Below are 17,736 nucleotides of genomic sequence, written 5' to 3'. Positions count from 1 at the left end.
GTGATACCATTCACCACTTTGGGTACATACAAGATATGCTAATATATACAATACCATGTAGATAGAACAGACATAGCACGTTTGGAGGAATCAGACAAAATTAAATACCATTCTGATTTCTATGCAAAATTGCATGTCAATCGGGTAGACTTGGATTCTTTAGTGTATCATTTGTATGAAATCGGTTTGGTAGGAGATATTTGTATTTGGAGCACAAATTGCATGAACTCAGAAAAAAACAAGTAAGGGAAGTAGTAAAGTCGGACTGGGCCGACTATACCCTTCACCACTTTGGGTATATTTTACATATGTATCCTAACAGACGACGCGTTTTGTTATAAATCTATATCTGAACCGATTTCAGGGAAACTTGCCGGAGACTAATTTATATAACATCAGTACGATGTGTCAATCGGCCTAGCTATGGATCTTTTCGCGAAGCTTAGCAACATAATTCTAGACTTAATTCAGTACCCTATACCACAATTCGTGCAAATCGAAAAATATATAGAGTCTTTGGTGCACCAATTACCTTAAATCGGATGAAAATACATATGGGAGCTATATCTAAATCTGAACCGATTTACACGAAACTTGGCAGACATTATTCTCGATCTTATTCATAACTCTGTGCCAAATTTCGTGCAATCAAAAGATTTCCAGGGGCTTTAGTGGACTATTTACCTAAAATCGGGCGAAGCTATATGTGGGAGCTATAACTAAATCTGAACCGATTTTCACGAAACTTCGCACATATCATTCTAGACTTAATTTAGTACGTTGTGCCAAATTTCGTGCAAATCGAAAGATTTCCAAAATCGGGAATATATATATATACTATATATATATATATATATATATGGTATATATAAATCTAAACCGATTTTCACCACACATTTACCTATTCATTACGCTTGCCAAATTTCGTGCAAATCTAAAGATATATACATATATGGGAGCTGTATCTAAATCTGAACCGATTTTTCAAAATTTTAATAGGGTTGCAACCTGTACTTTGTTTACTATTTAATAGGAAAAAAGACGGACAGGCGGACGGACATGCATAAAACGACTCAGAAAGTGATTCTATGCTTATTCTCAAAAGGAGCCCTGTGTCGATCTAATTTTCTTTTGCCTGTTACAAACATATGCACAAAGACATAATACCCCGTACCACAGGGTGGTGAAGGGTATACAAATCTTTTACACAATTTATATATATATATATATATATATATATATCGCTCAATTTAAATAAAAATGTCATGGTGCATATTTACCATGTAATTAAAACAGTTTTCTATATTCAAACAATTGGTAAACCTAATCAAATAATACATTAGCATTATTAAGTTGTACAAACAAAACAAAAATGATTCTAATCTTGCATACACATACTTTACCCGAGTACATACATACTTCTTTTCCAAGTATTTCAAAATAATTCCAGTGGATAATTTTGATGACAATGACGAATCCTTGATAAAAATCGTCCTCTCTCTATATACATATTTGTTATTCAAATCTCATATTGTTGTTATAACAATTGTTGTTTGATTTAGTAAACATCACAGAAAAAGAAGAGCATAAAAGAAAATAACAACAATAACAACAACTAAGAATAACAAACAGTTGTTGTACGCCTGGATGAAAAATTACACTTATTGAGATTTAAGCTGTTGAAGAATTTGTGCAAATACACAACGAAGGACATGAAAACTGAAGTGGCGACAACAAAACAATAACAACAACAGCAATATTATAAGCAAAAACCCTGTGGTTTGAAATCCAAATGTTGTTTACTTTTTCACAGAAAGATTTAGCTGTTGTTTTGTATCCTTTTATTGTCAACGAAATCCCCTCTATCCCTTTTTTCCCACCACATTCTTTTGATGTTTTCTCGGTTGTTATGCTTTAGTGCAGAACTGTCGAAACAAAGTAAACAAATTTTAGCATTAAATGAATTTAAATTTATCTCGCTCATCGTCTTCTTCTTCTTTTCTCTTTCGTTACAGTCACCGAAAAAGAGATTAGACAATGGTAAGTGAAAATTTTTGTTCAGTGGAACATAATTTAATTCACATTTAAGTGGAAATTTGAGACACTAATTGAAAGCTTTTTAAAATAGGTTTTCAATAGAAAATAACCCCTGTCAAAAATTGATTTAATTATTCTTGGACGTACTGTATTGTATCCTTCTTCTTCTTCTTTTACATTTATTATTTCGTTTAGGCACAAAGGTTTTCTAAAAGACTGTCCGAATGGTTTACTCACCGAACAAGTAAGTATTCCTGTTGTTGTCATTGCCAATGGTTGTTGTTTGTTTGTATTTTTAGTTCTTTGTTTTATGTTTGTATTGCCTAGCTTTGAAGTTTTTTTTTTCTTTAAAGAACAAAATATTTATCTGCCTTTTTAGTTTTATGTGAACGTTTTTGAATTGCTATTTTTATAATTGTTAATAAATATTGAATACTTTTATACAACTATCAGTCATTGTATTGTCTTGAATGAATGACACTGTTGTACTTTTTAAAGGATAGTATTCTTGTTTAATTGCAAAGTATATAATTATTGTTTTGAATTTCCTTTATTCGAGTATTAAATGACACTATTTCGAGGCAATTTCAAAAACAGACACACATTTATTTTTTTACGTTCTAGGTGAACGATATTTTAGTAATAATTGCAACAATAATTTTGTTGGTTAATTTGATACACTAAATACACTGTGGGACCATATCGAGGTCTTGGTCTGGGTGGTTGAAATTGGCAATGGAAGGCCTTGGTGATAGGTTTGATTGTGAAGATGAAAAATCGCATGTTGTCGTAATTGGTGTACGGTTCAATAAATTGAGGGTGAATAGAACACACAAGAAATCGATTTAAAAAGACGAACGTTAGAAGATGAAAATTTTCATGTTGTGATAATTGGCGTCCGATTCAAAAAATAAGGCGAATAGGATCCACAATAAATCGAGTTAGAAATGTCATCCCAAGAAATACAAAATACAAATCAAGATATTGATGAATATCTTCATGTGTTTTAGGGTCGCCCACTCACCAAGATCTTTCATCCATAATAGGTATTTTCCACCCCCAAAGCGTTATCACACAGTGATATTAACCGAACATAAGCAAAAAAAGTATATTTGTTACGTTTGGCATAAATCAGAAATTCATGATAATATCATACAGATGTTGATCGCGGATCAGATTGTCATAACCTTCAACTTAAGGCGCATAAGGTTGAAGTTCAAAATCCATTGCTACCACACCTATAATGTTTGGTAATGCATTAGCCATATATCAGTCATCGTTTGGATATATGCTCTCTAAAAGGCCCTCCTTATTTTCCGATATGTTGAATATCTCCAACTGAAGTAACTGCTTTTTTGCATTCCGGATTGTAAATGATGTAAAAAATAAGGGTTTTAGGGGTGTACAAAACTATTTTGTTTTTGCAAAATAGTATTTAGGTTGTTTTTATAAAAAACAACTATTTATTAGTGAGGAATGTACGACATTGTCCGCCGAGGGGTAAGGCAGGGAAGAATAGTTTCACCAAATTATCAGTTCCCTTAGTTTTTTGTTGGGATATTCTTGAAGCTATTAATAGCTTCTTTAAAAAAACTTTTCAAACCCAAATGTACAGCGCAATCTTTTTATGTTACCATATCGACCCCAATGAAACGTTTTCGTAAAGTATGTAGGTGCAGGATGAGGTTTCATTCCCTGAGAAAGAGAAATACCAAATTACAGAAACTTGGAAATATTTTTAAAAATTTCAGCATTCCGAATATGCAGCATATGGAATATCATTAAAATATATTTTTTAAATAAATATTAAAAGTAAAACAAAAAACCTTTACAACTATGTTTACCCTTTATAATTTTGTGTTTGTGAAACCTCGGAAGTGTTTGTGAAACCTCCAAATATTGGTCGTAGACACAACCCTCTGTTCTCAAGCCACTGCGAACATTCTACAGAAAAATGTTCTATGGAGAAGGAGTAATTTGTTGATTTTTTTGAATATATTTCTCAAAAACTCAAATATACAAGTAATCTGAACTCTGATTTCATTATTAGAATTATATCATGACAGATTTTTCTATTAAAAACATTTATCCTCTTTTTTACAGAAAAAAATGTTTTCCGACTACAAAATTGAAATATTAGTTTTATACTCCATGTTTTTTAGGCCAAATCTGTTTCAAACAATTTGTTGCCGATTTACAAATGTTCGTCCGTCTCCATGTAAGCCTGTCTGGCTGGCTAGTGCGCACGATAACTCTTGAAGGGAGTAATCCATTTCATCCACACTTTGCACATCGCAATGTATCTTCAAGATCGAAGATTGGGAACTTCGGTACAAATCGTCAAAATTTTCATGAAAATTAATACTTTAATATCATGCGAACGGACTATTCAATATGAATTGAATCTTGCACAACTTATTTGTTTACCAAGCCTATATATTTTTTTTATAAAGTTAATATCTATATCCTACACAACTATGCTGTCAGTGTATTATAGCTTTATTTAGCCTCAAGAGATTGTAACGCCGAGAAATATTGGTCCTATACCGATCGTCATATCTCGACTAGCTGAGCCGATCTAGACATGTGTGTTCGTCCGTCCGTTATAATTTCTAAACACGATACAAGCCATAGTTATGGACCAATCTTCACGAAATGTTCTGGCCAATAAATAACAATATTGTGTTTGGTTAATATTTAGGGGATGAAATGGACCAAAGACTTTATTTTCGTCTGGTTTTCTGATTATGGCCCAAACATCGCGAATTTTTGCATGGAGAGGGGGATCAGACCAAAGAATAAGCATGCCTGTTCTGTCCAATAAATAACCCTATTGTTTTTGGTAAAGATCGGTTAATATTTAGGGGATGAAATGGGCCAAAGACTTTATTTTTGTCTGATTTTCTGATTATGGCCCAAACATCGCGAATGTTTTGCATGGAGATCAGACTAAAGAATAAGCATGCCTGTTTTGATAAAGATCGGTCAATATTTAGCGGGTTAAATGGACCCTGACATTGGGGTGAAAAATTACAAAATTTGTATCCTATGGTGTATAATAATATTGGGATAAAGTGGACCGAAAACTTATTTTTTTTTTGTGTTTTTTCGAGTCGATCTATAGGCTGCAATTGAAAGCCGAACATCACAACATACGATGAGGAGAATCTGGACAAGTATCCTTGGTTATCCTTAAAAAAATCTGTCATTAAGCCTAACTTTCCAACTACAAACTTTTTTATACCTTCAGCTTATGAGCATCATCCAAATATTGGTTTTAGACCCATGTTTCTTTGGTTCAAATCCGTTAAGTGGCCCACACACGTCAAACATGTGCGTTCGATCGGTGTGAATCGAAGCAATGTTTGACGTGTGTGGTACGGTGTTCACACCAATTTGCCGGTGCGCACACCGATCAAAAGAAATTAAAAATTTTTAATTTTTCGTTGTGCGACGCGCACATGTTTGACGTCTGTGGCCTGGTGTGTGGATATTTTCTCATTTGTTGAGAAATTTCGTGGAGTGCGGATCAGCGGATAAATGCAATACATATGTATTTGGAAGATTTTTTGATGTTTTTACACATATTCTACTGTGTGGCAAATAAAAATGTTTTCCCCGGAATAAAATAAAAGTATTTAATACATTTATATTAAATAAAAATATTACGTCTTTTTTCCGTCATCACTATCGCGGTCCATCTTCACGCTTCAAAAATAAATATGAAATGAAGTTTAATGGATCCGTTTGACGTGTGTGGGCTAGGAGCTTCACACCGATCGAACGCACATGTTTGAGGTGTGTGCCCCACTTTACAGACAATGTTGAAACAATTAAGATTGTAATATCATGCTAACGGACTATCCTGTTCTAACCAAACTTTACACATGGTATTATTTATACCAATTCTAGATGAAGTCCGAAGATGGGACCCATTGGTCCACTCATTCGTGTATCTCTCCCACAACGTTTCAAAATTTACAATGACATCGTAATGTTACCAACTCTAAAATTAGTACGAAGATGGCAACCATCGTTTCATTACATGTATTACCTCCCCCACGAAGGTTCATAATTTTGAAAATTTGTTAATCCAATCCAAGAGTCAACAGTTTTAAGCGAACCGATTATCCAATTTTATCGAAACTTTGAAAAGCGTAATAGGTTTTCCTTACCTGATCAAGTTCGACTCCTCGAACTTCTGTACATTTAAGTTGAAGCGAATTAAGGGACCCCCTGTTCTCGATTTTATTTTATTATTATTATTTTTTTTTTTTCTACCGGCTGGGAAATAGACGTGCATTAAATTGAAGACTTGTACCTTTGTATATAAGTACCTGGAGACTTAAAGAATAAGAAATGAATTGACATAATGCTTGTATATAAGTTGCCGAACCAGGCTCTAAACCAATGTTGTACGGAACAAAATTGAGAGGGAGTATGTGAGCGTAATTCTGAATTCGCCACAAAAATCGACTGACGATAAGAGAAAAAACGAACATCTGTTAATCACATATTTTAAAGAAGTTTCGATTGAATAATATCATATACCGGGTGCGTATGATTATTACATTTTCAAAACTGTCTGTATCAAATTAATAATACGACACATGGTTTTCATATTACGTAGGCTTTTTTCGGTACTTAACACTTCTACAACCATGCTGCATACGAACAAGTCAGAAATGAGAAAACATCTTCAAATTTATTATCTTGAACAGGTTGATTGATTGATAAATTATTCTCAATTATGTTCTTTCCTTTACGAAATTCTCCTTTTTGCTCTTCTTTGCCAATAGCATAATAAATCGAGATAAGCAAACAAGATTAAATTAGAATACCAAAAAGCAAGATATTGCCTTTCTAGGAAAATAACACACCTCAAGTCCGATACAATTTAATCAAGAACTATGTGCACTACTCATTTCATTTCATTGCGCATTTAATATTCACTTCTAACACATGCAAAGAATTCATTTCACCGAACAGTAACAACAACAAGACTATTCATCTGTACCGAATAAGAAACATCCAAAAGGAAACACAATTACTGCATTTCAAATGAATATACCGGTACTGCTACTGCCGTCTTTCTCGGTACATCCTGGAATATTCATTATTTGGTGAAAATTTATTCAAGACAAGTACACACACAAGCAATGGTATTGGAAGTTGTTTCTCTTTCTTGTTTCTTAGGTTTTGTATAATTTCAGACATTTATGTTATGCAAATGGCAAATGCAACATTGCCGTACAGGAAAAATGAAAACAAAGTGCAAAAACTAAAAACAGTACACTCTTGGAATTTGACTTGTAGAATAAACAGAAGTTCCTAGCTTTGAAGAGGGTAGTTGCTCACACACAAAAAATGAATGTATTGTCTGCAGACACTTTACGAACAGATGAAGTGATATTTGCCGGATGTTGTTAAAGCATTTGCTTTGAACACTTCATTTCATTGGTTGTTGGTGCTGTTTTTTTTCTATTTTTGATTATTAAGATGAATGCCAGTACTTGCCAATGAATACTTAGTGGCAATATTATTTGCTTTCCTACTGTCGTCTTGTTTAACAGTTTTTCACTTCGATATTTGCTTTCAAATTTCAATTCATGCATTCATAACAGTCCTCGCAATCATGCATATAGAAATCGTTTTTATATGCTTGAATACATGAAAGTTCAATGGTTGTATCTTCGCATACATGTCCTTTGGCATTTTACTTGGTTGTTTGTAGTCTGAGAACATGGTTGCAATTCCTTTAAAGTGTCATTGCATTTGGTTGTGTGTGTTTGTATATGTCAGTGTTTGTTAGTTTGTTTATCTTTTACAAACCAAAATCCCTCATTTATTGACATATTCAAATCCAATTTGTCTCTGAATTCACAAATAACCACATTAATTAAGTTGGTTTAAAAGCCAACAAAGCATGTGTTAATGTTGGCATGTGTCAAAGGAATGCTTGGCAGCTTTAACTAACGGCATGTAAACTGGGATACATGAAATTTTTTGTTGCTATGCTACACACATTACTAAATGAAAAACTCAAGATGATATTAACTTAAAACTACATAATAGAAAACATTCCATCCTGTGGAGGGCATTCGAATTTCCTTAAATTAGTCAGAACCTTTATATGGGGTATGTCATTGTAAAGTGGGCTAAGAATGTTAACATTTCCTAAATTATATGGGGCTATTGTATATGTCGTATGTTAAAATATGGAAATAACCTTTTTATTCTCTGGTAATCCGTCCTGGAAAATTAAAGCAATTTTTGTAAAAAATATTACTAAAACTTTGCAAACATCAAAAATGGAAAATATTGGGACTAGTCAAAATATAGGCCTATATAGCGGCATATACATTTTTCTCCCCGCTTGTACCCTAAATACCAAATAACTCACTTTTATGTGAGAAAGCAGTTTAAACCTTCAAAACACCGGAAATTGGTGTGACCTTAATATTGACGATGTTCGATCATGGACCTACAGTAACGAGCCACAAAAACGCAACGCTTTGGTCATATGATATGTAATTATACCCTACACAACTATGTTGTTAGGGTATTATAGCTTTGTGCAGCCCCAAAAGTTTGTAACGCCGCGAAATATTGGTCCTACACCCACATTTAAGTATACCAATCGTTAATCTCGACTAGCTGAGCCTATCTAGACATGTGTGTCCGTCCGTCCGTCCGTCTGTCCATTATAATTTGTAAACACGATACAGGCCACATTTATGGAACAATCTTCACGAAATTTTGGTTGTAGGATGGGTTCTGGTCAATGAAGTCCCCTATTGTTTTTGAGAAAGATCGTGAATATATAGGGAATGAAATGGACGAAATACTTAATTTTTGTCAGTTTTTTGGTCGCTCCAGAGGGCGAAATTATGACCCAAACATGGCGAAATTTTACATGGAGAACGGGATCGGGCTAAAGAATAAGCATGTCTGTCTTGATAAAGATTGGTCAGTATTTAGCGGGTCAAATGGACCCGGAATTTTGTGTTAAAAATACAAATTTTGTACTCTACGGCGTATATATTTACCCTGAAGTGCATAGACCCGAGAAGTTTAAGGTTTATCCAAGAAGAGTGGATAAACCTTAGTCGTATATACTCATATGTGGGAGTTACACTTACATACTGAGATATTACCACAATAGATTGAGATTCCAGTTATGGTCAAGGACAATGGCTATAATTTTCGGTGATGATCAGGTAATAATATTGGGATGAAGTGCTTTGAAAACTTAATTTTTTGTATATTTTTGAGTCGATCTATAGGCCACAATTATATGCCCAGCATCACAACACAACTCACGGTGAAGGGAATCTGGACAAATAATTAGAAGGGCTGTTTTTTAAATGGGGAATATGAAAAGAAATACCCAGATAAAAGTAAAACACAATTATATTAGAATTTGTCCAATAGAATATTGGCGTTTTATTGTCGTAAACAATATTACCTTTTTATTACAATTTGTGTTGGTATGCTCTCTACTAGCTCAGTAGACGTAATCCTTCAATTAATTAAACAGCTGTACTGAATATTTGTAATATTCGGAATATATGTCAGTGTAAGGGAGTGGTGCTGTTGACCTCTAATTGGGCAAGAGGGTGCAAATATCACGAAATATTGGCCAGGCTCGGAATCCGCAGAAAGTTAGAGTTCCGGGGTTGTGTAGGATCGTATGGTCGGCCCGCCCGACTATACTGCAACGCTCACTGGTTTTACTTACAATTTACCTTACCCGATTTTAAGTAGTAATTCAGCAATTTTCAATCGTCTTAAAATCGCATTCAAATAATTCATAATCTAATCTACATTAACTTTTTAATATAGTTTAAATCCATGTATACTTCATGTAAAAAAGTCCCCTAAAAGAGATTTTGCTTTTGTCGTTATTCAATTTTGTTAAAAACTAAAAAGAAAACTCTCCATTATTCCCTCTTTAGAATATATTTATGCTACTTTGTATTTTGAAAGTTGTCATTAAAGTGTTTCTTATTCTTTTTATGTGCAATTTCGTTTAGTTTTATTTGCCTTTTGTAGTTTTTTAGCATTGCTTTGTAGAATATAATTATTTGCTTGTTATATACTTTACAATGTTGTTTTAAGTGTTTTGCTAAAAATTTCTATTGCCAACTTTGTTGGTGTTTCTGTTTTCAGGGTTTTATAAAAATCTACAAACAGTTCTTTCCCCAAGGTGATCCCAGTAAATTTGCCTCATTAGTATTTCGGGTATTTGATGAAAATAATGTAAGTATATAATTTTTAACAATTCAAAACATATTTTGTCATACACACAACTTAGAACAGAATAGATATCAGACATGGATTAAAAACGAAATTGAAACATTTTAAAAAAACTTTAACAAACTTACTTAGCTTACTTTCTAAAAAATAGTTCTATTAAAAAAATAATATCTTTCAGCTTTTTGATAGATGTATTTAAAATACGACATTTTTACTATCTACGCTTTTCCTTTTTTCATATTTTTAATCGGAAATATATTCTCCAATATATTCTCGCTAAAATGTCATACAAAAGGAAATTAATTACATTATAAAACCCACACTCACATTAGTCATTGAAAATATCTTTAAAATAAATTCACGCCAATATTAGTCCTTGAAGAATATCTTTTAAGTAAATTCGAACAATACATACCTACAAATATCCTTGTATATTCCTTAAAACAATCCGTGAATATAACTGTCTTTGAAAAACTATTTAAAACAATCCATGCCTAAAGTATAATATCCTATAGAAAATCCACGCCTTTAGTAGTTCTTAAATATATATATATATATATATATATATATATATATTTTTTGTAATCTACGCCCTTTTTTCATATTTTTAATGAAAATATATATTCTTTAAAAAATGTCATACAAAAAAAAAATTACATTATAAAACCCACACTCACATTAGTCCTTTAAAAAATATATTTTAAAAAAATCCACTCCTATGGTAGTCCTTGTAAAATATTCTTTCCAGTAGGTAAATTCAGTAACTTATACATACCTACAAATATTTTGTCTACACATAAAATCGTTTGCAGTAACGAAAAAGTTATTCTGTAAAAATGTAGACAAATTGTCGATAAACTTTCAAAAAGCTTTTATTTTTGAACATTTTGAAAACAAAATACATATATATATATATATATATATATATACAAATCATGTTCAATATTCAAAAATATTTTTTATAAGTTAATTTCGAATATTTTGGTGTTGAAAAAAAACATTTTTAACTATTGTTGTTAAACACTGTTATAGAATTGAAATATTGTTTATTTTGTCGTTATAATATTTTATCGATTTGAGAATTGTTTAAATTTGATAGTGAATCGACATCCATGCCTATAGAAGTTCTGAAAAATATTCTTAAAAAAAACACACCCATAGTAGTCCTTGAATAAATATTCTTTAAAAACCAGTGAGCGGAGCAGTATAGTCGGACGGGGCCGACCATCCGATACCCTACACAACTACCACAGAACTCTATCTTTCTGCGGATTTTTATTCCTAGCCTGGATAATATTTCGTGATAGTTGTATCCTCTTGCTCGATTAGAGGTCAACAACACCTCTTCTTACCCTGAAATATTTTCCGAATATTACCGATATTCAGTACATCCCTTCTAATTACTTGTCTATACTCCCTTCACCATGGGTTGTGTTGTGATGTTCGGCTTATAATTGTAGCCTATAGGTCGAATCAAAAAAAAAAAACAAAAAAAAATAAGTTTTAGGTCCACTTCGTCACAAAATTATTATCTGATCATCACCTAAAATTAGAGGCGTTGTCCTTGACCATAAATGGAACCTCATGGAACATTTCAAAGCGATCAGCATGTTTGGTCTATATTTATAGAAATAAAAACACAATTGTTTAGAATTTTTGACAAACGTAGATTTATTAAATTATATTACCTTTTTAGAATACGTAAGCATCTGTAAACAGTTACGTGTAATTCCCACATCCGAGTCCATACGACGATGTAATTGGTATCAATTAAAAGGTCAACCACTCCTCTTGGATATGTTATAAACTTCTTCGCTCTATGTCTTCCAGGAGTAAATATATAAGCTATAGAATACAAATTTTGTAATTTTTCACACAAAAGTCAGGGTCCATTTGACCCGTTAAATATTGACCGATCTTATTCAAAACAAACATGCTTATTCTTTGGCCCAATCCCCTTCTCCATTTAAAAATTCGAGATGTTTGGGCCATAATTGCGGTCTCTGGAGCGACCAGAAAATCAGACAAAAATAAAGTTTTTGGTCCATTTCATCCCCTAAATATTAACGGATCTTTACCAAAAACAATAGGGGTCTTAATTGGCCAGAACCCATCGTACATGCAAAATTTCGTGAAGATTGGTCCATAACTGTGGCCTGTATCGTGTTTACAAATTATAATGGACAGACAGACGGACGGACGGACACACATGTCTAGATCGACTCAGCTAGTCGAGATATGACTATCGGTATACTTAAAGGTGGGTCTAGGACCAATATTTCGCGGCGTTACAAACTTTTGGGGCTGCACAAAGCTATAATACCCTGACAACATAGTTGTGTATTTTTTAAAAATTTCAGTAGGTCGATTCAGTAACTTATAACGATCCGACAATCGACAATTTTGTCTACACAAAAAATCGTTTGCAGTAACGAAAATCTTATTCAGTAAAAATGTAGACAAATTGTCGATAAACTTTCAAAAAGCTTTTAATTTTGAACATTTTGAAAACAAAATACATACAAATTCAGAGCAAAACAAGGCATGTTCAATATTGAAAAATATTTGTCGATAAATTAACTTCGAATATTTTGGTGTTGTTTATTAACAACATTTTTAACAATTGTTGTTAAAAAACTGTTATAGAATTGAAATATTGTTTATTTTGTCGTTATAATAGTTTATCGATTTGAGAATTGTTTAAACTTGATAGTGAATCGACCCACAGGTTTTAGATTGTTCTTGAAAAATTTTAAGTGTTCTTGAAATTCTGTATGTTGAAAAAATATCTAAAAAGTCCACGCTTATTAAAGATATATTAAAAAAAGCAACTCTTCTTTCTCATCGTTTTAATTTTGAATGCTTTCTGTACACCCCGTGGTATACGTATTGTGTGTATAATTGTTAACACGTATATGTACTGAAGGCTGAAACATGTATAAAGAAAATAAAATACAATTAATAATTGCTTAAACTATGTAATAAATGTATGGGAACGTAATGCGCTGCGCTCCCGAAATTATTCCAAGTGATTAGAAGATTACAATAATATTCAAAATAAATTCCAAAAATCAACATTTTGTCCATTACCAAAAATTAAAGGAATTAAGATTCAGTCATGGCATCAATCTCATCATATGTGTGCACTTTAGCTACAAGCACTTTTAAAAATATATCCATTTCATCTGTTGTGTCATCCACACACAACACTTTATCAAAATCCGAGTACATCCATCATCAGATGGCAGGTCTTCACACATGTTTTAAACATTCGAGTCACATATTGAAAAATCCATTTCCCATATAAAAAATATATTTCAAAGAAAAATGTGTTTTTTATACAAAACGATTTGTTTCATTTATTTCTCTCTCTCTCTCTTTCTTACCCAACAGGATGGAGCGATAGAATTCGAAGAGTTCATTAGAGCACTGTCGATTACATCCAGAGGAAATCTTGATGAGAAGTTGCAATGTAAGTTGACCGTTGAAAATGTCTTTGTATTGACTTGCTGTTTCTAATCGATGTTATTTAATGTTTTTTCTTGTTGTTATTTTTATCTTATTCCATTATAGGGGCTTTTCGGTTGTACGATGTCGATAATGATGGCTATATCACAAGAGAGGAAATGTACAATATTGTGGATGCCATCTATCAAATGGTGGTATGTATTGTGGTGGAATGTTGACTTTTTTTGGTTACTTTTTTTAGTATTTTTTACTTCTTCACACCAATTTTATAATTGACAATTTGTTTAATTGAAATTTTTTATTTGGGGAAAAATAAGTAATTTCGCAAAGTGGTAAAGAAAGGGTTTAAGGGGTTGTTTAGAGAAATATAGTTGGTTATGTAATAATGCAGAAAAAAAATGTTGAGAGAAAGTCAATTGTATTGATATTGAAGAATTTTTTAAAAAAAAAGAGTTTTTATGAATTTAGGGAGCTTCAGTCACTTTATGTAAATTACAAAACTGTAATTTCGTCGAGTAAAAAATTAAGGCATAATGGCTGTAATCCAATAACAATCACATAATTCTAACACCACTAATAATAAAAAATATTTTTTTTTAATTATTAAACTTTTTATTTATAAAATAATTTAAAATGTTTCTCTCAAAATTATATTTTTAATAAATTTTCCACACATTATTACACTTTAGGGTCAGACGCCACAAACGGATGATGAGAATACACCGCAAAAACGAGTGGATAAAATCTTTGATCAAATGGATAAAAATCACGATGATCGCTTGACATTAGAGGAATTCCGTGAGGGTAGTAAAGCTGATCCACGTATAGTTCAGGCGTTAAGTTTAGGTGGTGATTAACCAAAAGAGTCATAGTTTAATTAAGCAAGATAATTAAACTGATTTACAAACAAGTTAATAAAGAAAACTAAAAAAAAACAAAAAAGCAATTAAAGTGAATAAATTAATAAAGCCAAAAAAACAGCAACAAACACACACATATGCATTATACATAGATACATTACAACCAAAACAAAAACCCGCAAAGGAAACACACACATACAAACACCAAACACAAATACATTAATAACAACAAAGAAATAATCAAAATTATTAAAAAAGAAAAACGAAAATGTCTAGACACACACATACGAGAATGCTAAACATTTTTTATAGAATAAAACAAGAAAACCAACAATACAAATCATAGGTGCCCATTACACAATGAAGGAGGAGGAGTAGGGGTAACATAGATTGGTATCAGCCACCATTATAACCGGAAATGGTTTTTGTTTTTTCGGTGAAGGGGGAAACAGCTGTCAGTAGTTAATGCTTAATGACAAACAATATCATGTATAAATAAAGGAAAATGATAAAAATGAAAATAACGTTAAATATAATTATTAAATAAATAAAACTAAATTAAACCACCCACCCAAAAATAAATACACACAGGCAAAACAAGAGAAACAAAAACAACAATGAAACTAATACAAACAATACACACAGACAGAATGACTTATTTATACAGTTAGATAATAATTTTTCTATGCTAAATATAAAAAACTGAAAATAATGTGAGTGGAGGACTAACAGCAACAAATTTTAATGGATATATAACACAATGCAACAGATAGAAGGCATCTTGAAGGCGTACTGTATATTGAAGAAATGTTACAGGTCTCTTGTGGATTTAAACCGATTTATGGGTCTTCTTCAGAGAGAGCTTCAGTGGAAGAAGTCCTCCTACTACTCTACTGTAAGTTGGAGACCTTTCACAGTTCTTACATAAATAGTAGAAGGTCTTTTATTTAAGTAAAAACTGTGAAAGGTCTCCAACGTTAAAGCTATTGTGTGAAGAAATAATTTTCTAGGGTTGTTCTGCGGAAAAAGTCATCTGATAGGGCTAGGAGAAAGCTCCTCTTTAAATAGAAAACGTTTAAGTTATTCTGCGGAGAAAATTATTTCTAGAGTTCTTCTGTGGAAGAAGTCTTTCGGAAATCACCTACAGGTCTCCTTTGCGTAGAAGCATATGATACACTACACAACTACCATCGAGCTCTATGTTTCTGTAGATCTCTATTGCGAAACACCTCCTCTGCGGCATATTTTCCGAATAATGTTCCGGAGTAAAATTTACATAAAAAGTTGTGCTCCATTTGACCCGCTAAATATTGATTAGTTCGATTCAGTTGTATCGAGTTCTACATGGAAATTTTCGGCTTGTAATTGTGGCGTAGATAACCATACAAAAATAATGTTTTCAGTTCTTTTCATTCCCGAAATATCATTCTATCATCATCGAAAATTGTTGGCGGTGTCCTTGACCATAGCCGGAAGCTCATGCTAAATTTCCTAGCCATCAGCTCAAAATGTATACCCTTTAATGTGGTATTGGTAATATCACAATACGTAGACACCTGTAAGTCCTTATGAGTAGACCTCGGATTTTGCATATTTGCATATTTTTTTAATAATGAAGATATCGAAATTCTGATTGGACACAAATTCGTTTCAAAGGATTTAGAATTATTTGAAGGGTTCATATTTTTTAATTTTTTGCATATTTGCATATTTTGCATATGCACGAGATATGCAAAAAATATGCAAAATATGCAAAAAATATGCAAAATATATGCAAAATATGCAAAAAATATGCAAAATATGCTAGGTCGATATGCAATAAATATGCAAAATATATGCATAAAATATGCAAAATATAGGCAAAATATGCAAAAATATGCAAAATATATGCTAAAATATGCAAAATATGCAAAATATGCAAAAATATGCAAAATATATGCAAAATATGCAAAATGTGCAAAAATATGCAAAAATATGCAAAATATATGCAAAATATGCAAAATACGCAAAATATGCAAAAAATGCAAAAATATGCAAACATATGCAAAATATGCAAAAATATGCAAAATATGCAAAAATATGCAAAAATATGCAAAATATGCAAAAATATGCAAAAATATGCAAAATATGCAAAAATATGCAAACATATGCAAAATTGGCAAAAATATGCAAAATTGGCAAAAAATGCAAAAATATGCAAAATATATGCAAACATATGCAAAATATGCAAAAAATATTGTTTTGTTGTTGTATGCAAAAATATGCAAAAATATGCAAAATATGCAAAATATGCAAACATATGCAAAATATGCAAAAATATGCAAAATATGCAAAAATATGCAAAATATATGCAAACATATGCAAAATTGGCAAAAATATGCAAAATTGGCAAGAAATGCAAAAATATGCAAATATATGCAAAATATGCAAAATATGCAAAAATATGCAAACATATGCAAAATTGGCAAAAATATGCAAAATTGGCAAGAAATGCAAAAATATGCAAAATATGCAAATATATGCAAAATATGCAAAAATATGCAAAAATATGCAAACATATGCAAACATATGCAAACATATGCAAAATATGCAAAAATATGCAAAATATGCAAACATATGCAAAATATGCAAAAATATGCAAAATATGCAAAAATATGCAAAATATACAAAAAAATATGCACGGTATGCTAGGTCGACATGCGAGAAATATGCAAAAAATATGAAAAATATAGGCAAAAATATGCAAAATATGAGCAACATATTTCACATATGCAACCATTTTAATAAAAAAAAAAAGATTTTTCATAGTAGTTTTCGAATTTGTGTGCTTTCTTTATTTTTATCCTATAGAAATCTAATTGTGCATGTATGCGTTTCATGGTTCAACTGTCAGATTTTTGGGGCATTATGAAAAATTTGCTAAATATATGTATAAAACATGCAAACATATATAACCGTTATATGGCGATATACTAAAACGTGGACCGATATATCCCATTTCCAATACCAAACATCCTAGGAGTAATAATAATATATGTGCAAAATTTCAAAGTTATAGCTTTAATATTGCGACCTAGCATACCGTGCATATTTTTGCATATTTTGCATATGT

General features: G+C 31.8%; 1 protein-coding gene across 1 annotated transcript; it reads left to right on the top strand.

Annotated features, from left to right (window-relative positions):
* Positions 1 to 2,015: 2,015 nt before the first annotated feature.
* On the top strand, positions 2,016 to 14,665 carry LOC133324028 (frequenin-2; the record flags this gene model as incomplete). The annotated part of the gene is made up of 6 exons (XM_061532917.1): positions 2,016 to 2,040; positions 2,233 to 2,281; positions 10,210 to 10,299; positions 13,690 to 13,768; positions 13,870 to 13,958; positions 14,454 to 14,665. Coding segments are annotated over 6 exons (500 nt in total), but the record flags the coding sequence as incomplete, so codon positions are not given.
* Between the last annotated feature and the right edge of the window lie 3,071 nt (positions 14,666 to 17,736).

Source organism: Musca vetustissima, unplaced genomic scaffold (assembly GCF_032173495.1).
Source record: "Musca vetustissima isolate MV318-11 ecotype Yass unplaced genomic scaffold, APGP_CSIRO_Mvet_v1 utg6251, whole genome shotgun sequence".
NCBI classification, from domain to species: domain Eukaryota; kingdom Metazoa; phylum Arthropoda; class Insecta; order Diptera; family Muscidae; genus Musca; species Musca vetustissima.
Note: the sequence above shows the minus strand (reverse complement) of the source record. Positions and strands in the feature narration are given on the sequence as shown.